At 34.0% G+C, this 26,652-nt stretch overlaps 1 protein-coding gene across 1 annotated transcript in view; it reads right to left on the bottom strand.

Moving 5' to 3' along the window:
• LOC138306142 (uncharacterized) overlaps nt 1-22,448 on the bottom strand; it is a 34,669-nt gene extending 12,221 nt beyond the window's left edge. The window contains exons 1-2 of the mRNA XM_069246527.1: nt 22,117-22,448; nt 20,290-21,270 (exon numbers count right to left, since the gene is read on the bottom strand). Coding sequence (XP_069102628.1) covers nt 20,290-20,386 — 97 coding nt within the window. The 5' untranslated portion in view covers nt 20,387-21,270; nt 22,117-22,448. The remainder of the gene's footprint in view (nt 1-20,289; nt 21,271-22,116) is intronic.
• Nucleotides 22,449-26,652: the final 4,204 nt, after the last annotated feature.

Below are 26,652 nucleotides of genomic sequence, written 5' to 3'. Positions count from 1 at the left end.
GATTGTATGACATCATGAAGACAAAGTTCATAACACATGAGTGTATGACATCATGAAAAAAAGCCATTACACTTAATTGTATGACATCATAACAATAAAGGTCATTACACATACTTGTATGACATCATAACAATAATGGTCATTACACATGATTGTATGACATCATGAAGACAAAGGTCATTACACATGAGTGTATGACATCATAACAATAAAGGTCATTACACATACTTGTATGACATCATAACAATAAAGGTCATTACACATGATTGTATGACATCATGAAGACAAAGGTCATAACACATGAGTGTATGACATCATGAAAAAAAGCCATTACACTTAATTGTATGACATCACAACAATAAAGGTCATTACAATACTTGTATGACATCATAACAATAAAGGTCATTACACATTATTGTATAACATCATGAAGACAAAGGTCATTACACATGATTGTATGACATCATAACAATAAAGGTCATTACACATGATTGTATGACATCATAACAATAAAGGTCATAACACATGAGTGTATGACATCATGAAAAAAAGCCATTACACTTAATTGTATGACATCATAACAATAAAGGTCATTACACATACTTGTATGACATCATAACAATAATGGTCATTACACATGATTGTATGACATCATGAAGACAAAGGTCATTACACATATTTGTATAACATCATGAAAAAAAATGCCATTTCACTTAATTGTATGACATCATAACAATAAAGGTCATTACACATACTTGTATGACATCATAACAATAAAGGTCATTACACATTATTGTATAACATCGTGAAGACAAAGGTCATTACACATGATTGTATGACATCATAACAATAAAGGTCATTACACATGAGTGTATGACATCATAACAATAAAGGTCATTACACATGATTTTATTACGTCATAACAATAAAGATCATTACACATGATTGTATGACATCATAACAATAAAGGTAATTACACATGGATGTATGACATCATAACAATAAAGGTCATTACACATGATTGTATGACATCATAACAATAAAGGTCATTACACATGAATGTATGACATCATAACAATAAAGGTCATTACACATGATTGTATGACATCATAACAATAAAGGTCATTACACATGAATGTATGACATCATAACAATAAAGTTAATTACATATGATTGTATGACATAATAGATATAATGCCTGTGTAATTCAGTATAAAGCATCACATTAAATTTCCATAAAAATATCAGTGAAATGATGTAATAAATATCCTATTTTGATGGAGGTCCTATTGAGATCTCTCACGCTAACCCTTGAGTACCCTGCTCTTGTTGTTGTTGGTCGATGTATTTGGAGCCTACTGCTAGTCTTACATGATCGAGTTGTGTAAAAACAAGAGAGGAGTTTTTTACGTAATCACTGTCGCCCTCCTTCCATCACTATATTTATACTTATCCTTACGTATTAAATACATCAGATTATTCCCACTATATAGTACCTAGTTCAATCTCATAATCCTAATGCATGCTACTTAAGCATTGATGTCACTACTTTTTAATTACATCGGGTTATGAGATACATTTTGCTCTCTACGCGGATTCACACAAAAGTTTGCATTTATTCCGAAACCCGACGAAATTGAAAAATAGTGACATCGATGCCTACAATTAAGATTTCTTACTACTTTAATTTTTTTATCTATTTTTTTTTTTATATTTTACAACGTTTCAAATATTTAGTGGCATAACCAAAATATTTTTGCGCATATTCTACATATGTGGATAGGGCATTTGGATAACTGTTGCGACACATGTTCGACACTTGAACACGATATATCAGTATTATAATCAAATACCACAAACTATATATTAACTTATCCCAGTAAGATAATTCAATATGCATTTTGATTTGCTTAACTTAAAATGACTACTGCGTCGTAATGCTGCAGTATATCGTATATCATCTTTGTTTTCTTTTAGGTTTTTTTTTTTGTGAAAAACATGTATTGGATCATATCTCTTCAATTACACTTTTATGTTTGTATGAGGCCCATGGGTCCTTGATATTCTTCAACACTTATATTTCAACATTTGGTCGTAAGGATTAAACTGTGCACGTGATTTTCGTTATCGGTGTTTTTTTTCTTTCTCTCGGTATTTTGACTTTCCTCTACCACCATAACCAATAGCCTATATGTAACGTAACGTAGAATGTTGTGCGAATGCTGAATTCAAAGAATCAGTACATCTGATACGTCGTGTGTGAATCACCACAAGTTATATCTACGTTTGTCTCATCCTCTGAAAACGCAAATTAAAACATTCAAAACAAACATACATGGGTACTATATTCTGTTCTATTCTTCTCATGCGAAAGTTTCGAGAGGATATAAATATGTTATATAATCATTATCTATCACTACATTCCACCTTAATCAGAGATTAATATCCCTATAATCAACAGTTAATCAGGTTACAAATCAAGTAGCAATTGATATGTACTTGACACTATCATTTGAAATGGTAACATTTGCAGGTTGATATGAATGGACTTCTTTTTCAGGTTCCGCGGTGGCCGAGTAATTAAGATACGTGTATCCCAACATATTATTACCACAAAACCTCTACCTCCGGCTTGCGATGTAGCATGTGCCAAGAATTTACATGTTCATGAGTCATTTCAAGTCAAATATTTTAGAAATGAAAAAAATAGAAAGCAGGAGAGAAGAGTACATAAACGCACCTCATTACATTTGAAGATAATAGAAACCGAATTACGTTAAATTTTATAACCCTTACATGGAGTAATTAATTGATATTGTTAATTCATGTTCAGATTTATATTAAACATTATTCTGCAGATGTCACCCATCCCGCTATATCGGCCATTATCTGTCACGTTTGTCTTCAGGGTAATTTTAATTAACATCAACATGTACTTGTGGGTTGATAATGCTTTTTATTGAACAAGTCCGACACATAAGTCTTAGAGAGGTCGACCTACGACTGTATACGTTCAGGAAATAGCGATCGCCTAAACGAACGAACATTTTAAGCGGTATTACATTCCGCACTGATTCGATCCATTTTTTTTGTGTTAATTAGCGTTGTTGCAAGATTATTTTCTGCGATCGCTATTTTTCGGAATTCATACCGCGCTGTTTCGCCCATTTGGTTCTTGTGCATGTAACATGCACGTGAGGAATCTGATCGAGAGTGATTCACGTGACTGTTTAACGGATGTCCTTATAGTCTCGTGATTAATGGAATACCATGCTGACATTCAAGGTCAAGTCACATGAACTTTTGATTATATACAATTTTACATATAAATACTTAACATCGAACATAGAAATCGTGGTCAATTATTTTATTATAACTAATTGTTTACCCCTTCCTGATATTACACCGATAATGTAATATACAATTTATCAAGCCCACATGCGTGTTAGATATAATTAATCCCTGAAAGCAGGTTTTGTCGTATAGGATAGCATTGTAACGACTTTGTGATTATTCTTGGATGAGATAACGCTTTCTACTTAGAGTTTTCCTAATGTGAATAAAAGGTATTCTAGTTCCCAGCATTACGTGTTCCCTGCCCATATTAAGACGGAAGCTTATTAATTTAACCATGTAGATGTTGACAGCATTGCAAATGTATCTATAGATACTACGATGTCTATATAGGGACAGGAATCTACCATATATAACACACGCCGTCACGTGCTCGTCACGCGCTTATTAATGTAGAAACACGCGCGCCTAATACATCAATTATTAACCTCGTACAATGATTGAATTTCCCTAGCACATCAGACGATCAGAAGGAACCAGGCCGAGAATCTTCGTTTTCTTCTCCCTATTTTGAATTTATGATTATTTTTATCCAGTTCCCGAAATAACTTTGTCCTCTCATGAAGAATGGAATTGTACGCCTGGTATTTCATAGTCTGGACGAATATATTGTTTAATTAAGGTTGTTTGTGGTAAAAAAGTACCAAGCGTAATAGATAAATAACTTTCTTACCCATGATATCAATACAACATGGATATGAACAGTAAAATGACGATATAATTTGTGATCAGATCTTAATTTTACTAATTCATTTTCAAATAAGGTTTTTCTTGCCTTCTATTAACATTTGAAACAACTGTTACAACTGTTGGAACCTGAAATGATTTGTTAGTTAATGTAAACCTGAAAATACCCGAAAGAAAATTTTTCACTTATTTCACGGCGCTTACTGTATCGCGAACATTTTCCCCGTGTGAATATCTGTGGATGTTTGAACTGTGTAGCTAAGGTGTATCCATCGCGAAAAGTGTGTTGGCAAACCGCGAAAATTAATTCTAAAACACCCGTTTTAAAAGTATTTGGGATAGGCATATGGGTTATGTTAAGATTTTATGACAGGTACACGATCGGTAGCCAATATAAATCGTTTATGTGAAATCAGAAATCACTTAAATTGATTAACTATCGCTGTTCTATTTATGTTAGAGGGGTACACGATATGAGTGAGAAACAGTGTATGTAGGCATGAGTGCCATTGAACATACAGACGAATCTTTTAATAAGTACTACAAAAATATTGGTATGTTAAGAAATGTCATAGTAATTATAGTTTTCCAGAAAACATTTGAAAGTTTTCAAATTTATGATACTTTTAGAAGTTTGCATTTACATTTTTATCGGATTGGTAACAATCTAATCACTCCATCATTTCTATCACATTAATGCCTGTATATCAGATATCGGTAAACAATTCCATTGCACCTGGTAAAACTCTTTATTGTTTCGTTTTTATTATCATTGAAATAATGGTATACTTAATTGAATGTTCATATTTTCAATGATTTATGATTTTAATAACTATTCTCTCAACCATTAAATCATCAAAGAACATTGTCAAGATATACATTTCATTGGTATAGAAATCGATATTGAGATTGACATTGATATTGATATCGAATTCGTTTGGAAATGGATTATAGATACACTGCCATCTAGATACAGGCAATTATGGATTTTTGTCCCACAGGTAAAATAAAAAGTAGCCCCTACCTTGATCTTACGTGACCCGATATCCGTAGCAGGCGCAATAAAACGATAAAGGGTGGTTGACCCGATCTGACTCGTAAATACCACAGTAAAAGTGGGACACAAATACGTCTTATTTGTTATCAATAAATCGTGATCGTAGTCCCTCTCCGCCTCTTTTGTTAACAGGGAAATAGACACATTTCGAATTGTAAGGTACGAAGTAGAAGTCTAAACCAACACAGCAATACATCATTCAATTTCGTTTCCTAGATATTGGTGTTAATAGTCAGGACTATGGTATCTTATACCACTGAATTACAATGAGGTGTTCATAATATACTTCTACTGTAGTAAGTAAATAGAGAGGCGGGTTGATAAATATCTGAACTTGTTACCCTCAAAATAACGTAGAGAACGGTTACAATTCAGGACACAATGTTTCATATACCTCTGTGATAAATCCCGCTCAATGCTACCATCGATATGTTTGCATGCAAATTAGTCTGCCAGTGGTTATACAGTTGTGTGACCGCACAACGTGCCAAAAACTGCGCGCGCACATCGTGCATACAATGTACATCGTGCGCACAGCTGTGCGGTTCGGATCGCACATCGCACAGCTGTGCGGTCCGTACCGCACAGCTGTGCGATCGGGACGATCGGTCAAATCAAATTTGCGAAATCATTCTATAAACGGACCGTATTGACGAGTCTTATTTTCTTGTACTGTCATTCCAGTGATATATAAATCTAATACTTAATTTCTGTTTAAACATATGTTTCTACACACGTAATATTTTATCATAATATTTGAAATATAGTTTGATTGATATACATTTAATTTTAATTCATTCATTGCATTGTCAGTTTGAGCGATATCTCTATATATTATATATAAACATGAAATCTATATTGAAATAAAGCACAAGTTGTGTACATTTATTAGAAGATTATTAACTAAAAGTGATAACATGTACATTAAAATAATGTGTAGTGTTATATATAATTCATGTTGTCAACAGACATTTTAATAATACGTGTAGATCTGTTTAATAAGTGTTTACACATACACATACAATATCATATTACATACGTAGACGACAATAGCTGTTAATAGGACGTTAATTAATCAAACAAACAAACGTCGATATATGTACATGTGTATTATTCAAAAGTGTAATTGGTAAAAAAGTCTGTTGCATGCACTGATACACTATATATATGTGTACTTTACGTTGTACCTGCATTTACGAAATTGCATATATATATATGACTAGTGTACTGTAAATTATAGGCACACAGTCACTTATAAGCCTAGGGCCCTTTTCTTCCCTTTTTCCCCATCCCACCACCTAAGAAGGTGACACTTTACCTGAGATGATGATCAGTCAGGCGCCACAGTTAAGATATACCTATATTCTTTAAAGTCCCATTATGCTTTCACCAAACTTTGCTAAAATATACATTAACATCCCTTATGAAAGGTTCTTCATTTGGTTTCTTTACAATGAAGATAATTACACAATAATCAATTAGTAAAGAATTCTTAAAATAGAACGGGTTGATTTGCATAGTTAAAAATACCTCGTGTATACGTATGTGTTCGATACCCGGATATTGTAAACAAAACAAGCATGGCCGAGACAGAGGGCAGTTTTGAGGAAACGGTGAGCAATACAATGTTCTATAATTGTTTTAGTATATGATACATATTAGATTCCACAGACTATAAATGTGTCCTGTCAAAGGTTACATATCGTTTATATAAAGCATAATACAAAATACGTATTAATCGAAAAATAGTGGATGCAAATAGTGAAATGCGTACATGGGGCACCATATGGGGTATTTTATCGTACAAATATAAACACGTGGCCGTGTCATTTTTTGTAACTGCTTTCTATTTATTCTTTGGGTATTTTATAACGATATTCGTCTATGAAATATGTGATAGTACATGCATGTACATATAGATGAAAGATCACTGGAATCGACGCTAGTCGAGATACATCAATCTGTATGTTGTATCTATATACCGATACCTGTCGAGATTTCATTTCAGTATGATTAACTGATTAAATGTTTTTCGATTACGTTTCGTGTATTTAGAAAAGGATCATAATATACATCAAGTAGTGATTACCAGGTGCATGAGTCCTAATTATCGTATGGGCATTTTTAAATATAGGCCTACAATTTTATGTACACGGAGCGAATTAAACTAATCAAAGACTCGCATTTATATTAGTACAAACGTCAGTATTAGAGGGAACTAAGGGGATATAAATATTGTCAGACTATTGGAGTTTCATCATTAAAAAGACACAACATATATTATTTTGACCCTTGATACTACCTGGTGGACTATTATTTGCCGTCGGTACGTAATTCTTACATGTACGTAGTAAAAAGGAAAAGGGAATTGAAACTGAAATATTTCTAATTTCACAAGTGTGCATTCCATTTTACGCTGAACGTGAATTATGTTTATTATCCCCCGCCCAACGAAGTTGGCGGGGGATATACAAATGGGTTCCGTCCGTCCGTCCGTCCGTTCGTCCGTCCGTACGAATGGTTTCCGGAGCATAACTCTAAAACCAGTAGAGATATTTCCATTCCATATTGCTGAAAATATCATGGTAAATGGTAATGTTACTTTGCAAAACTCCACCCATCTTTGTGTATATAGTCTAATAAAAATGTCAAGGCTGTATACTTGATTCAACAATTACAGCCCCGCTCTACTTGAATTATACTCCATTTTTCTTTAGCTCAACTTCCTTTTTCCTGTTTTTTTATACACATAATCAAACTTACTTCTGACTATGTCCTTGCTAGCATTCAGCCCATTTGTTTTCATAGGAAAAGTTCGATTTGTGGAGCAAGTCACTGGTGTTTGGCTCTATAGACATTTTTTCTCTCTTTATATATTGACACAGTATTACATATACATTTGTACATGTATATATATAGGGAGAGAAAAAAGTCTATAGAGCCAAACACCTGTGGTTCAAATACATGTATCTTTATATGTAGCATAAACATATATCATGTATATATGTTTTTGCATGTAGTAGTTACAAAGTTCATAATAATGATCTTTTGCTACAATGTGGATTGTACATGTACTCAGTTAGTAATTCATGATCATGATCACTTGTCATTGATTAATCCGATAATGCCGATATCGTCTTTGACCCTGTTGTCTCAAACACTTGTCTAAGTTTCATGTACATGTTCGCGATCGGTCTGCGATGGAGTAGAACCTGTAGGCTTTCCAGACTTCGTATGTATGTATGTATATCTATATAGCAGGTAACGACATGGCGTGTTTGTGTTTACTTTCATTTGTTTACGAGTTTGGCGAGTCATCCCGTGGGAGGCCTCATCAGGTAACACAAACGTACGTGTGTTCGGTTTCGATGTACACAAACGTGTGTTCGGTTTCGATGTACATTTCAATAAAGCTAGATTAGACCCTATAGGCATCTATAAATCTTTATTACAAAATACATAAGATCAGCAAATACCATTGCAATTATAATTTTGTTAAATTGCTTGCTTTCCATTCAAGAACAAACACTTTTTGAATAGTTTTAGCCTAGTTTTATACAGAAACTACATGTAAATACATGCATGTACAACATGTATTTGTAGGTCCACGCGTGGAATGCGTGGGATCGTAACGTGCAGTCGATCGCGATCAAGCAATGCAACTTGACCGCTTAATTGTCGTTGTTTGAAGGAACGTGCACGTGGTGAACAACGGACCCATGTGTGTTCGCTGACACGTATTTGGCGAGTCTTCAGTGCGTTCGCCATGCACGATGTAGAAGTTTGTTAGGGAAATTCCACTTTTTTGTGCCTACGCATGCGTACTAGATTGCTTTGGCTCTGGGGCGGAAGTACGGATTTCCCCCTCTCCGATGAGGGGTTTTCTATTGTTTTTTTAAAAACATGGAAATGTGTGACATTTTTTATTAGCAGATATTTTCATAAGGATATATGCTCTACTATTCAGCAAAGTTTGGTACTTTATGACGATATTTTTTCACCCCAAAACATTATGGGGCTTTAACACCAGGGGGTCCGTTATAGCATTCAATTCAATTGATAACAAGCATTCTGTGATACGGCTAAGACCTGTATAACCTAATTTTGAAAAGTCTACTTGACCCCATGTGTGATTTTGTTTCAAATAATAATAATAAACTTATAGCTACTTTTTATCAAATTGCGTTTATTCTTTCAATTGAGAATAATTGATATAATTTTTTTTCTCAAAATGAAGATAATGTACACATTTTTTTTGTATCTTTTTTGTGTGTTATTTATTTTTTTCAGGAAAGGGAGAGGGTTTATTAATAGTTAAATTTATACTACATATATACAATAATAATAATAATTTATTTTATTAGAGTGTCACGCATTTTTCAAACATACAATAAAATATATTAGAATTAAAATGTCCAGTCTAAAAGACTTACGAGACACTGTTAAAATATAAACATTCGATATAATACACGTTTAAGCTTTGACAGTATGTACATGTAACTAAAACGAAATTTAACGTCTTTTCTTTTAAAAACTGAATATAGCTAAAATCGACTGCATTTCGTTATACAATAACCATTTGGCTCCCTTTATACATTTGGCTCCCTTTATACCCAGCGCCACCCCAAACTAGCTACCTACATGTACAGTATATATACATTGTATACGGACATGTATGTGTATATAGCTAGTGGTGTCTGCCCTCTGCCCTCTGGTCATGAATTGCTTCAATTTAACCTATATCCTGGCTCAGGTATACATACTTGTCTAACAGGTCTGGTATAGAGAGTATATGAATACCTGAATGAACGTACGTAAAACAAGATATTTAGATAATATACTACTATATACATTTCTGGTATATATATAATTAATAAAGCTGTCCCGCTTTAAAAGATTTATATGATTTGTTATAGATATTTATATACAAATAAATTTCAAAACTTAAACATTGATCAAGTAAATAATACAAAATATGGTTTGAAGGTGTTACTTTAATAAGTAGTATATTAAACTTGTAAAGGCCTAATTAGCCGGTACAGTAGACTGTGTAGCAGCCTCAAATACGTAAATTGTCAAGGAAACAAAACAAAACAAAATGCATTTTTGTTATATTATGGATATCATTTATACATGTGTGTATATAACTTTTGGATTTATCGTGTCTTCAATTCAGTAGCATTAAACCCCCATCATCGATATCGTTCCGCATGTTTACTCAATAAAATTGAATTCAATATTATATCGAACACGATAACTATCGCCTAGACACCGTTCCTACATATGTACAGCCCAGACCGCACAGACGGTGTGCACATCGCACAGACCGCACATCGCGCGCACACCGCACATCGTGTAACGTTGTGCGGTCACACAACTGTACAATATCGCATTTCCGGGTATTATGATGCTGGTGGTATCTGACGTTATTCTCGTGCAAAAACGAAAGGCACAAGTTTTCACAACTTAGTAGTTTCGAACATATATCATCATTGAGTATTGTTTGTAACAACCGTTTCTATTGGCTCAGAAATCTATATTTGTTATCGCCATACCATAACAAGTGACATCATCATTTGTAACGGCGTTATAATTATTTTTCATAGACATAAGATTGCATCAAGGGAAAATGGAATTCCCCAGGATTGGATTGAATTATAACGATTACATAAAGTATATTAGTTTTTTTTATGATATGGAGTTATGGAGCACAAACCAGGCCCCAAATTCTCAAACCAAAAGTGCAGACTTCAGTCAAATCGTGTTTTCCTTACGTAACTTTTGCAAACACTTTTGATTTTTTTTAACTTTGTTTCGAAAAATAAGTACCATAGATTATTCTCATCTTAAACCATTTCGCTGTTAATTTACACTACACTGTGTTGTTCTGTCAAAGCTAAATTCTGAAGTACATGGCTATTGGTGTTTTAAATTGTAAAGATGTCTCAGTATAGCCTGCACTTTGTCACAATATTAAAGATCAAGAGTCATAAGTGGTTTATAAAAGGAAGTAGTGATTTATAGTTCTGTTGATACGTCATACCCCAATAGATTCGAATCAATATACAATATGTGTCATTAAACACGGTTTAAAGTGGACATATTTTCGTCCAACTCTAGCTAAACTCTATGTAGTTATACTTGAGTATTGATGTTTTATATTGCAGTGTATATTTGTCTGACGATTTCTTTTATAAATGCATTGGTTTGAATGATATAAAAGGTTATGTATTTTAGGTGTACTTGATTCATAGCGATAAGCACATCACTCTTGATCTAGACACCTGTCCTCCCACACTTTTAATTCCGTAAATGGATTCAATGTTTATATATATTTCAGTCTGCCTATATGAAACTGTACAAAATGTTAGAAGGAATACGAAAGGTTAATTAAATTATAGCACTGTAATATATGTCAATTACTTCCTGTTCCTAAAAAAGAAGAAAAATACTTACTATGATAAAGAACACCCGTCCGGTTTTTTCTATGACTTCAAAAACCCAAAGGAAATTGAGAATTAGGCTTACAAGTTAATTCCGTAAGGTAGTAATTATGCAATACTTTTCGTATTTTTACTTTCTTTTACAATAACACAAATTCAACGGTGGCGCATAGCTCTCTTAGCCAATAGTTTAGTTTGGCTAATGACGGGACCGCTTTAACATTTCCCGCAAAAAAACCCATTCTTATATGACGTCATAATACTCGTCGTACAATTCCTCCAGTCGGTTCAAAAATAGTGTTAATCATCTAACCAATAGAAAGAAGTGAAATATATGAAATTAAATTATTTCAAAATATTAATTTATTTTCATCATATTGTCCAGCGTTGCATCCTGCTAGGTAATATATAATATCGCATCTTAAGATTAAATCTTAATAATTAATTTTAGTTGGCTTGATTTCTGGTTGGCAAATCCATTTTCGTCATATACTATGAAGAAAAAATTCAAGAATGGCGAGAAAACCTGAAATCATGATGTTACAATAGAGACATCGACGTTGCGTATTGATTTAGAAAAAATAATCCATTTGAAAATCAACGGAATCGTACGTTTAAACATATTTTATATTATCAAATAGTCTGAAAAATTAATTATGAGCATTGATGTTACTATTTGTTAACTTCTTCGGGTTATGAAAAACATTGTTAGCAACTTTTTGTGAGAATCCGCGGATTCACACAGTTTGCAAACAAATTAAGAAAATAGTGACATCAATGCTTAAATGATATTGTTGTAACCGGTTTATTTTCGTGTATAGAGTATTTCGTTGTTATTTTCAGCAAATTCCCGAATGAATACATTCTATACCACTAGTTCTTACAGACAATCACTCATTCATTTTATGTTTTCTGAATTATGTGCAAGACAAAATAATTTGCGTTCGAGCGATTTCGTAAATTTGCGCTAAAATTTTTATCTCGCGAAAATAGAGTGAATTTCATAATTAAAAAAACTAAAACAGTATACAAGACGTCTACAAACTGAAAACATTGTATTCCTACCTATTCTGACACTATCATACGACAATCCATATCACTATCACCTAATCCTGATTGACTAATATCAATTTCACAATGACAGTGTATGGCGGATGGTCGTATTTCCTGTCTCATCAATACTCAAGCATTAAATCGTCGGTATACACATGTATATCCATAGTACATTGTTTCTATGCAAACACACTACACAGGAAAATACAAAAACGAACTAACACTCTTATTATGTCAAGTTGAACGTATAAGAATTAAATTTTAAAAGAGTGAATAATCAATGAAGTCGCAGTCAGCGAGAGAGTGTATTAGTTTAACTGCGTAAATACCGAAAAGACGATTGTCGATGCTGCTTCATAAATTGCTATGTTGACTTTAAGTAGAAAAAGAAACATTGTAACGAGCAACAACTTCCCATTGTGACTATAAAACTACATACATATGATTGATTAATTAATTATTGTTGTTTGGATGATGATTTACCAATCACACCAGTGTCTAACAAAAACATCGATATATCCACGAAAATCACCGACTGCACAGTATATATATTTCGGAGATTTCATAAAAAACGATTAACATGTCCAATTAATAACCTTATTTGAAAATTTGTAATAAATGAAAATATGAAAGAACTTATGTAACATGTAATGTTCCGAAAAATGTATTTCGAACAGATTGTGGACGATGCGAATTCCCATAGATCAAGAATTTAGAATATTTTCTGTATATGGATATTTTCTGTACCTCAGAACATGGTACAGGATCGCCACATAATGCGACCAGATATTCTTCCTTCATTTATCTTATATCGCCTGTTTGTTCCCTTTTACTACAATAGATCTAGCATTGCACTCTTCGTGTAGTATCTCGCCTTCACATCGACAACTCTCTTCAATAAATAAGTCCACATCTAGACATGTGTCTGCCTTTCTGTTTAGATTTGTGAATCTGTGCCAAAACCTGGTTTTCCGTGTACATCTAGTTGTCCTTGTTGACATGATAGCGCCCAGCTGATATCAGAGTGATTTGTGGGATATAACATCAGATCAAAAGATTTGTTTGAGGATACTGTAAACGTGGACATTTTTGCGAGTGGTTTGTTTCGAGATTTTCTTCTGTAACCTGTACGCGTGGGAGTATTTTTTTGTCTAACATTCTCGTAAATTATAATAAAAATCTGTAAGTTGTCTTCTTTGAATCCTGTTTGAACTATGACGGTGTATGATTGTAAATCTGAATACATCAATTAATTATAATTATGGCTACCATTAATTAACGCGTGGGCGAAATTTTCGCGATCGACCGAATTTCTCGGTTTTAGCTTTTCACCTTTACAGTATGTTTTAGGCATATATAGTAAACCATTAGTAATGTTATCTACATTCGAATATCATCCCATCCATGTTTTTATTTGTAATTTTATGATGCATGAAATATTTTTATATAAGGAGAGGTATTGTATAGCATTAAGCAGGTGCTCCATTCCTGTTTTCAAGACATCAGACAATAAAGGAGTCCGATATATAATAAAGCATAACATAATTTTTAGTAAAAACATTGTCAGATAGATACTGGGAACACTTCTCCGTGTGTCTGATAAAAAAATTATGAATACTAAACATTAGGTTTGTAGCTGGTTGTTAGCTCCAAATCGAGAAAACATTTCCGCGGTGGAGGGTTATATACTGTTACAGTGAAGTCTGGTAATAAAAACAGGAATATTTTTCTAAGCGGATAACTTTAGTGTCGAACGGATCATTGGATGGTATACCGTGTCAAGTCCTTAAGTGGTTCCGACATCGTTATTGATGTAATAGTAAAATTATAGAATAGGATCTATCAGATGATGTGTTACATCTGAACACGTGTCGTCACCTGCCAGATGTAGACGTTGAACAAAATGTGTTGCTAACCGTAAGCACTGCCGTTTTGACTGGTAAGTGTTTTCTGCATTTCAATCCCTACTTGCATTTCAAATATTTGTTAAACAATGAAACATGTTTATGGCGTACATGCTTACAGGGAATTCATGTTTGTTAGACATTGAACGTCTTTCGGAATGAATTCCAACCTGGCAAAGGCAAATCCCATGAAGCGCGCTATATTGTGCATCTATAGTGAATAAAGGATACAACCATTTGTAGTGCCATCTTCGGTAATTGATAGCATGACAATTGTTACGCCACAATGATTATGACGTCATAATAAGCGGATGGCAGTTCAAAGACTTTAAGAGTGTCAACTGCGCTTGTTTAGGGTACATAGTGGGACTGCAATGAAAATAAAACGTACATTATCGTAATTTCCATTTCTCGCCAAGGTTCATTAAAAATATTATGTGTATGATAAATAATGTATATTACGATGTAATTCAGTTGGTCCCTAGAGGTGCGTTATAACCGTCTTTCACTGTATATTTGTCGACATTTTTTCACCAGTGTTTTACTGTGTTGTCATTACTCGTGTCCTATCATTATATATTTGTTTCTTCCTTCATGATATTGTTGGGCTATACCTATAGTACGCTCAAATTGTCGATCCTATTCGGATTACATAACCATAATCAGATTTCACAGAAATTGTTTTTTTTCACGCAGGTTATCGCCGACCGTTCACTTATTGACACAAATAGCAGGTTAGGTTCAGATATGTTGAGAGCAAATCGTTTAAAAAGAAAATATCCTTAAATTACGGTATATCGTATAGGTTCTTTATACAGGAAATGGATATATTGTAGCAACGTGTGTCACACCTAATAAATAAGTCACCCACGCGCCGTCGATAATGCCGATTTTATGGTACTAACGAAGATATTCAGTTACAGGTTTTAAATCTAGCCGGCTCAAATTACAGACAGTGAACCTTTCAGTGTCTGCTATGTCTGATACAACACTATGGCGTCTATCTGGTGATTGTTAGCTAAGATCCAGTTTTATTTCAGCTGCAATCAAGTTGATTGTTGATTTTCTACTGTCACCATGGTGACAGTTATACATGTGAAGTGCAACCGTTTTGAGGGAGAATTTAAATTGTCCAGCCAGTTATGTGCGACATCGAATCAGATGACCTTGGCGTGAGTCATTACCATGTTTTGTCGAATCTCTTGTGTAACATAATAGAACTTTCAACCGATATGTCCCGTGATGCCCGTACACCAAAAATGTTGTCTCAAATTTAAATAGGAGATGTTTTATGGTAGCTGAGACGTATCAATGCTGACAGTATTGATGATCACCCAGCTATAACGAGTTAACGGTATACTCTGTCAGTATAGCTTAACCTAGTTTATATATGTGTGTATACAGAAGAGTTACATTTTAAAACATTTTAAAAAACAATTAGAATTTGAAAGAATTGTTTAAACGTCCTGTTCAGATTTGAATTAAAAGTAATCTCCAATTATTACGAGATTTAACCATCAAGTTTCGTCAGGGTATCTTTATTTTCCCGCCGCCCCTTAATTTATTTTACCAATCCAAAGGTCTCCATATAATTCCACCTACCCATAATGTCATTACTGTTTTAAACATGAAATTCAAAACACAATTTTATTATTTAATAACGATAATTGTTTACATTTATGTCTATCAATAACACATATGTTTATCAATCAGAATGTAACACATAGTTGTAATCACGTGTATCACATTTCTTCATCTGGATAATCCACTTAGTACGTCATCGTGGATAGCTATATAATCTGTTTATAATTCTACCCCTAAAATCCATTTTAACTTAATGATTGGTCACCATGTCAGTAACTTTTTTTCTAAATGGTTTATATAAACTCTAACAGCGTTCTATGTACAGCAGCACAGTGTACCAGACGTCAATCAGTTGTGTCAGGACCAATCTCGTTAGGGTATAATGATTGATAGCGGGAGGGGGTAAATTGTTTTTGTTTGTTATCCTTCCACTGATTGTCGTTTATGAACGACGTGCTGTTGCTTGGTAACACCCCTGCGTGGGTATCGAATCACAATTAAGATATGTATATATTAATTAGATGTAGCCATTTTGAACTCATTTCGTATAAAGAATAAATAATGCTATGGTTTCTAGCTACGCTGAAAACTGTTGTAGAGTGTTCCTAAGTTTTTGCCTTTCCGTTGTTTTTATTTCTTGGTTTGCTTTTTGCCCATTTTCTTGTTTTGATTCTGATGGGTCTTTCATCATAAGGCACATGATAATGTGACTAATCGAGATAACGGCGATAGAGATCATCTTGATACCATAACTTCCTTACACATATTAATTATTTTATCCTTACGTACTAATCATGCATGATTATAATGTAGCGTCCAAATGTTTAATTAGAAATATGTTAAAACGGTCGGTATTAATATATAAATTTAACGGTGTCTATTGAATAAATCTTGACATTGCTAACTTAGACGAACACAGTTATGTGTGCTGAGGAAATGACATGGAAGCTGTTACGATACATTATTAGTCTATCAATACACTCTTGAGGTAAATATAAATCTATCGCACATTTTATTTGCGGGCTATTGCATGATATATGTAAGGTCACGTATTTATTGTGTAACGGAAAATAAAATTTGATTTCCCATTAAACTGGATGGTGATGTGTCTTAGATCGACCATGTCTTCATACACAAACAGTAAAAGTGCTGGTAACACAGAGTACGGATTAGATCAGAAACACCACCAAAGAAAACATAACAAATAACTCGATAGCAAGAAAAGAAAAATGACACAAAGGGTACACATTAAGACCACGAATTTATGAGTATGGATTGGAATATTCCTCAACCCTGTCTATATAGTACATTGTGATATAAATCGACCACATTCAAACTAAAGTAGATGTGAATTCACTTTTATGCTACTTGAAATATTTTAATTCGATAACCGCTTATTACTTTATATATCAAAATGCCGCACATACATATAATACCTCTATCCAGAAAATGATGTTTGACACTGCACATATGACTATCGTAAAGACAACTACTTACCTTTAAAGTATCTTGTCTCATAGAACGGTTTGGTTTGATGTATTAGATTAACGTCCTATCAACATCCAAGGTCATTTAAGGACGACCTCCAGATGTGCAATGTTTTGTAGTGTGTGAATGTCTATATGTTTTGGGAAGCTGCGGTATATTCGTTTTGTGCATCAAATAGTCAATGTATACACGATGTGTTTATACTTCACGGTAAATGAATGTATCTGTCGTTCTGGTTGATTTGTATAAGTAATTCTCACTTTGCTTAGTTTATGAGATGATAAACTCAATAGAGCAGTCGGTAAATTGTACATAAACGCTTCGGTTTACGCAATTTAGCTCGTAATCCTTAGTAAACCATTAAAACTTGTGCGAATTCATTACGGCTCTAATCTGTTCAAAATTGCGTTTCCGCTTAAATATGAGTACATTTACAATTTACGATTGTTTTTAATTTTTAAGTGTATATCTTTGTTTGTTCAATATGAAAGATTGTATGAAAGATAACTTTGAATGCCTTAGAGAAATGAAAATGTTAAATCTGTATGAATGTGTTTGCGTATGTTGATGTTATGTTTAAATATCATGTATGTGTTGAAATTCAAAAACAAACAAAAAATAAGCTCACTGACGAACTCTTTGACAACTTAATGATCCATGAGCAGTGTATGTTTTTTTTACATATATACTATATATATATCAAGGTCCAATCTAAGTTACTGCCGGAAATCTTTATTTTCACATGCCCTGTTTAACAGTTTAAGACCCGTAACACTGACAATAAAAGACATTAAGACAAGCCCCTTGTGATATACCAGCCATGGTTTTATTAGGTGACATGCCCAGTCTACAAAAATATCTTAAAAACAATGTCATCAGATTTGTCACACAATTCGGCTGTAAATCTGCGGGAAACAATTTCGTTTGTAACGTGCAATGTGTGTGACTTCACTGGAGTCTATGTCGAGATAAGACGTGGGGCGATAACCTATTATCATTGTTCACAAATCTAGGGGGATAAATCAAATCTCACGACTTTACTTTTCACATACTGACACGTTAAGTCTGACCAAGTTTATTTGGTTTATTGAAATATGAACGCAACTTTTGTGTACTTACATGCTTTAAAAAGTCTGACAAAGATTTCTCAGACGACCCAAGCATACGAGGGAGTGATTTTTCCCACCGTTTTATAAAAGGCAGTTTCTAACTCAGATATGACCATGCATCATCCATTACCATTTGCAGTACTGTATATGTTAGCCTTTATTGACATTAAATTTATTTTTTGAATATTGAAAAAGTAATGCATCTATGCTACATATCGATATGTTTTAATGTTTTGTTTTTCGTTCCGAAACCACTGGCTACTGATAACGATCTATGTCAGTTTATTTGTGTATTGTATTTATTTGATTCACTTTGAGTGTCCGCTTCGATCGTAGTTACATCGTAACATCGACGATTAACATTATCCGGACCATGCACCTTTTGAGTGCCGAGCCACACCAGCGACAGTGCAATCCGCTGTTCTCAATCAGTAGTACAGTTGACAGTGCTGAATTAATGTGAATTGCTCTCTTACCTGTTTAATATGCTAAAAACGTTTAATTCCCCGCACTATTTGATAAAGTGAGGTTGATTTCTCAGCCGTTCATTAAGTTAAATCATTGATATCAAAAGTACTGCTCTTCTAATAAAATTACGATTCCATTATGCCAAACAGAATCAACCAATTAGCTTTACGCTACCTCTCGGTGTAGGTTCCCATATCATGGAATTAAACTGCAGGATGTTGGTTACATGTAAGTTTAAGTAACCCTTTTAACACTTCCTTCTGAGCATTAAAGTATGTGGTGCAAAACGGCCTTGAAGTATATCATATTTCATTAAGATTTCCTTTACAATGCACTTGTACTTGTATACCTTCCTTTATAGTTCCGTTTTCGAATAATCAATGCCCGACCTTTATTTGCACATAATGCATTGTTCCCTTGGAGTATGGGGACAGATGTTCAATGCACTGGTAATATCCACAGGGCCAGAGCCCTAAATATGTGAATCCTTTAGGCAATAAATTGTATTCTAATAAACAAACACACTTTCATTTACCTTCTTGGCATGACTACCGGGTTTACATCATGTCGATATATTCACTTACTTGTACATGTATAGAAGGATTAAACACATAGACTAGAGATTTTGCTACAGTACCCATTCCATTTAAAACCAAAATTAATTTCTTTCATCTGTAACTGCGTAATGACTCCCAGTTAAACATTGTACGAACGGTGAGTAAATGTTGTGACTGTATACAGCAGCAAAATATTCGCCATACACTTTACTGTAAAATGTATTATGAATAAATGTAATGAATAATTGTAATATCATAAATGTTGGTAATTGCTTTTAGCATCAATATTATTAATATTTAAGATACAATATGTATTAGATAATTGTGGAAACCATAGCTAGTAAGTATAAAAAGTTTTCAAACTGACTCTTGCTGTTAGATATGGTAACGAAATATAAATGCAATATTTGTATATTGTGTAATAATGAACAAACAGGTAATAAAACTTAAGTAAATAATTTCGCAATTAGTAACGAACGATATTTAAAATCGTTGCAATGTTAATTATGATAAATAACTTGCATTTTTACCTGTGTCTAAGGATGTGTATTATTGGTGATATGAGTAATTCATTAAAGTACTTACCTGTGTCCAGTGACGAGTCTGGGGCAATAAAACTCTCCGCTCCTCCAAGGTATCCGATAGTTAGTATTAGGATTGTTAGATAATATCTCGTCCTCATGCTGCTCTATTCTGTCTTACACCCGTCTATATCAATCCCTTTATATAGCCTTCAGCTGATCGCAGTTGTTGCTAGACTATTGAACTTTGAGCTGAAACTTTGAGTTTTTTATGGGTTTATCTACTTGTTAACTTCGGATATAATTTCAATGAAAGTCTCCTTAATCCGCTGTGAATTTGCTATTTCTCTTATTGTGGTCGGTCAAAATTCACGAAAATCAATGCTGACTCAGTACTGAAATCGTACTGCAACTCTCATATATTATGCTGTTAGTCTGCTGAAAGTCTGCTGAAACACTACCGAAATGTTTTTATTATGCTGGTCTTCAGACCTTGTGAAATCAAAGAGCCATATTACAGTCGGTGGAAATAAAAATGATACTGAATTCCGTCTGCTGGAGGTTGTCCGATTTAAGTTCTAAGTCCAAATCTGATGAAATGTTTTTTTAGTGTAAACTCGCCTGTATTGTGTTCCCCTGTTGTCTGCTATTTCCGTAAACTCTTGGCCGCTGTAAACTTTCTGCTGTGGTATCACGACTTTCCTGCGAGTCCTCTACCGTTTCTAGGAGTAATTGTGAGCCCGTAAGTCCTTGCCTTTATATCAAGCTCAGTCCCCCACCTTTACTGCCTCTATAACTGTCGTAATACCGTCCGGAGATTATCTTTTTCCAAATTGAAATTATGTAATATATGTATCTATTTCCTCTGAGCCAAGTACGTCACACCGCCACGACGTTTGATCAGGCCGAATATAACTCTAATCCGGGGTATATTTTCAACATTAGGCATTCCTCGTATTAATGGCAAACCTCCATATTAGATCGTTTGAGCTTCACGTGATGTAGACTGATGATCCAAATGACAAATCGATTAATAACCCTTTATCTGGATAAAAAAGAACGGAGAAAAAATATAAAAATGAATTGAAAATATACTTAACAAATAAACTTTCACCTAATATACCTATGTAATTAATACAAATCCGTGGTCAGGTATCGGTAGTTTTAGATGACATAGCATTAACTGAATGTTTTTTGATACACAATGTTGAACATTTGAGATCAATTGACATCGAATCTAATGCACAATTTTCATTTTGGATCGTTGCTTAACGCGTCTCATCTAAAACCTTCAACAACTATCAGTAGTCAAAGAATGATTTGGTACGAACATCCTCTGATACTGATTATTTCAGTCAAGCAATTTTTTTATTCATTAAGGATGAAATTACAAAATAAAAGAAAATTCAAAATATCTATATTTCTTGATGCAATTAGTACAACGAATATAATTTTATTGAACCAATAGATAATTAACTTTTATTTTACCAATTAATGAACTGAAAAAAATGTTTAACGTGTGATATTGATTTTATGCATTAGTGAAATAATATCCAGATGCATAAATGAATCATTATTACATATGTAGCGTATCTATATTAATCAGAATATGAATTACGAATAAAAAACAATGAAAATTATTCATTAACCAATATTTACATAAATGTAAGTGCAATACAATCATTATCAGTAAGCATAAAAACTACTATTTCTACTCACGAAATATCCAATCCACGAATATTTTATGTATTAAAGTAGATTTTTGTGATATATTTATGATTTATAATAATTTTATGTGAAATGATACACTGAAGTTCGATAATGTGAAAGACTTGAAATGCTTAAATTTTAATCTCTATTCTACAAATGATTGTGAAATGTCGTTACATACCTAGCTAAAGTGTTCCCTCCTGTCCTGTGTCGTATTATATATGGTAGGTTTAAATGTACGTCACTGAAATACTATAAACGATATGACGTATCACACAGTTTCGGATTTACTGATGAAAAAAAAAATTCCTTTCTATGGACAAAAGTCAGGCGTTGATACTTCCGGATTTCTAGTAATACTTGAGTTTTTATAAAACTTTCACTTATTCGAATTACAGCTCGATCTAGTTACCTGTGATCACAGAGCGGATATTGGAATGTCCGTCGCCCTGTAAACACAAAACCATACTCCTTACATTTATGACCACTCGAGATCACTGTTGTAAATCGCGAGGTTAAGGAGGTGGGGCTCACACTAAAGTTCGCGCCTCCAATACTAGAGAGTTCCTATTTATAGATCGGGTGCGTCATCGATGTTGCTTGTTTGGTGAAAAATGTCGGTGCTAACGATATAAGGATTTGTATGTTCTAACGATAGGTCTATTTATTGACCCTCAGAGTAGGTGATGATTTAAGGTTTAAGTAGAGCACAGAATGACAACAGAGGAAGGAAGCACACCCTTACAAACACATTGATAGGGATTAAACATTTTATTGTGTCCAAATCGCATAAATATATAATGAGTCAATCAGGCTCCGATTTCTCGAAACAAAAAGTGCAGACTTGAGTCAAAACGTAAGGTTTTCTCCTTTTGTAACTGACTTAAGTCTAAATTTTTCATATAAATTACAAAAGGAGAAAACCTTACGTTTTGACTCAAGTCAGTTTTGGACTTAAGTTTTTTTTCGAGAAATCGGGGCCTGATTGAAATAAATGAGAGGAGATGAAAATATCTTATAAATGAAGACAATTTTCTGTATGCTAATGTAACTACATGTAGTTGGGGTCTCTCTTAAAACCATTTCGTAACGACGTATGCATTGACTACAGAAAACAAAATTACATAATCACATCGCATTGTCGGTGACTATAATCCAATGTTAATCCATAAAGTAAATTGAAACTTATTTTTGTTTGTCATGCCGCGTTTATTCTTCTATGGATACCAACAGGTTCAATAATGACAAAATCAATTAAAAAACCAAGAGATTCGCTAGATGCAAATTTTCGCATAATTTCGAAAAAGAGGTCGAGCACCAATGGAGATGTCTGTGGACTAGTTTATAAAACATGGCATTAATGCATGGTTATCAGTGAGAGCCAATGATCGTGATTTTATGTACTGTGCGAATATATTGAACAAAACGATAACGCGACCCATTGTAAAGTCGGCAATACCGCGGTTATGTTGTTATAGTCATAAATGAAACTAACTTGATTAAGTTCTAAATCTTCCTCATACAAAAGTCAATTGAGGGCTTTATGGTCGTAGTTTTTACATATAGTTATAATTAAATGTTTCAGGCCGATCACCTTTTACTGTCAATTTATTATCAAACTGCTACGGTAAAAAACCACTTTCTTTTGCCATTATTAAACTTCGCGATTTTCATTTCAAAACAAATTCGCAAAGATAAGAATGCGTACACAAAGCTTCGCGAATTTGCTTCAGTCGCAAAATTCTCGAAAGTAAATCGCACGCGATAGAAAGACTTGCATTTTTTCGTTACCATGGTAATTTTGTAGTGTTATCTAGCTGTACTGCCATGGGCGCATTCGAATGACAATGGCCTAGATAAAATAATGGATTCCAATTTCTAGTAGTTACGGCTGGGCACACGACTTATCATGTGTTGACCAAGTCATAATCAGTTACGTCGATCTAATGTCAAATCATGTACTGTAATTCTGTAATATCCTCAATATCACACCGCTAGTAGAGCACAAAAACTTTGCCAACCGAAATAATCACCATCAGATACAAACATAACGAGGTCATAACAAACATACGATTACAGCAAGCGGCCAAATGATCCTCTCTAAGTCCCGGGCTATATATGGCAGTGGCGATGCTCAGTCGCACGTGCTGATGGAAGTATTGGCACTGTTCGGACCTGTAAGGTGACGGACCTTGGCAGACGACACTTTCGGGTTAATGGTTATATCGGTGGATTTACTTGGAGAAAGCGCTGCGGGCTTCCATGGGTCATGAGAGATTGGCACCACAAATGTGGTTTTGTCTCCAAGCAATGTTGTGATCAGTTTTACGTTTGAGCAGTGATTGTTTCGTATGTCCGAGTCGACCTGATGTTTCTTTTCCATTTACTATAATTAACAGTAATAGTCAACACACAACTTACAAGTTCTAAAAATACTGGTGCTTTGTTTATCCAGTAGATCGGAGGTGTTTGTCCAAACATGTAAATACTAAATGCCGAGGTTGGGGATAATACATGTTAATTACTCTTGTTCGGTGTTTCGGCTCAAGAAACATTGACTTTCCTATAACATATATAAAGCTATGTCTGGTTGGCCATATTGTCAACCCAAAAAGGGAGTACATGTGAATATTTTATTATGGCGTAAATAAAACTACATGTGCAATTAGGTAAAACAGATTCCTGCACATTTTTTCGAGATATAAAGAAACGTATTTTTTTCAAAAACAAATATGGCCCTCTGTCAGCCTTTTTTAACCAATCTGAGAAATAACGGTAAAAAACATCAGTTTCCAAAATCAAATATGGCCCACTGTCAGCTTATTTTTCCTAATCTGAGAAAATCTAAGATGAATGTATTCTTTGGTGCACTATACATATCCATATCTAGAGATCCGGATAAAAACCTACATATGAACTTTGACACAGATGGCTGCCTGTTGGCCGTCATGCTGTCAAGTCTCTATCAAATATGTAATGTGCTGAACCAGTAACCCGCAAGTTACCTTCACTAACAATTTCATGGTCAAAATTTATGATGGCATCCTGTTATCCCAAAATGTAATATGCAAAACTAAAATTCAAAGGCAACCTCATATGAAATTTGAGAAATGCCTCTAAAAGAGCGATGACAAAATATGTTTACAGGATGATTAAGAATGAAAAACAATTTTAACGCTCTAAATAACCAAACATCATTATTATATGGGCAAAAATTATCTCTCGTATTAATATGATATCGCATGCAAGTTATATTATGTCACTGTTTTACACGTGGTTTTCTTACCAAGGATATCTTATTAACATTTCAACATTATGTAAGTATGTATCAGATTGATCAAATCCGGATTGATATGATACACATATAATGATAGCTATGTTCGTGACCGACCGTCAGCCATCTGGATTAAACGTCTGCCATAAACTGACATAAAATACATCCAATCTATATGTCCTCTCCATCAGTTTTATAGCAGATACGTAGATAGAGACTTTGTGAAAATTACAACAAAGAGAACCTTTGACTTTTTCTTCTATCGTCTCATGTTTTTCTCTCTCATAAATTACTTGTTAATATAAAACAGAACTCAAAAACATAACTTGATATTATTACATATTGTAGTTATAATTTGTCTGGAATCAGATGGGATTGTGCAATTACCTCGTAACCTCTCTTTAAATTGGATATTTGCTTAATGACAGTTTACAAATATGATAGTTGCCACCTGGCATTTCTTGAAATTGGATATTTGCTTCCAGGTCCCTTTTTCAGAATGGATATTTGCTTCATGACACAGTCCTTCAAAGTGGATATTTTCTTCATGGATGGCAGTTTTTCAAATAGGGCATTTGCCATCTGGCCTTTTTAAGATAGGGTATTTGTCTTACGACTTTTCTTCAAATTGGGTATTTGGTCAAAATCTGTCTTCAAATTGGACGTTTGCCTTGAGACATTCCGTCTGTTGGAGTGTTTGACTCTTAAACCCTTTTCTGGTGTAATTGCTGTGCTGTCTGCTGTCATGTTTCAGACAATCACGAGTTTGGTGGAAGAATCACGATTTTTCAATGTTTGTGTTTCCCATGCGTCACATTTCCGGTGCGTCATGATACAAAATCTCACGATATTTTAAAATGTTTTTTTTTTTTTTTTTTTCTATTTCTCCACAATGGCCATGTAAAATACATCAACAACTATATTTAGATCCTTTGGCCGTCTTTTTTCTTTTTATATTTCGTTCCAAATGAAATATGAAAAATGACATATTTTTATACGGTGACGTTGAGGGTCAAATATATTCATGTTTTCTGCTTCTCTAAGGATGCGTAGTGTTATATGTTTCATTGAATAAATGTGAAGAAAGGAGTGCTTTTTTATGGTTTACATCTTATCATGTGAACCCCAAGATCTTTACAAATTCGATACATTTAGAGAACTCTTCGCTCTTCAGACACGCAAGATGTCACATCCACGGAAGGCCGTCCGTTAATGACCCTGGGTGTTAATAGGACGTACATACATTGTACACACGAGACCAATCACAACTTTGATGAAATTACAATAGAAATTAATTCGAAACTCGTGATCTTTATAAATTATGTGATGATGTAAATTCCCTCTTAATTGAATTAGTCTTTACCTTCGGGAATATAGCAGTAATTCCCTTGTAGCCGGAAGCAGCATGGGGTCCCTGCGTGAAAGGGTACTAGCATAATTCTG

Source organism: Argopecten irradians, chromosome 13, assembly GCF_041381155.1.
Source record: "Argopecten irradians isolate NY chromosome 13, Ai_NY, whole genome shotgun sequence".
NCBI classification, from domain to species: Eukaryota; Metazoa; Mollusca; class Bivalvia; order Pectinida; family Pectinidae; genus Argopecten; species Argopecten irradians.
Note: the sequence above shows the minus strand (reverse complement) of the source record. Positions and strands in the feature narration are given on the sequence as shown.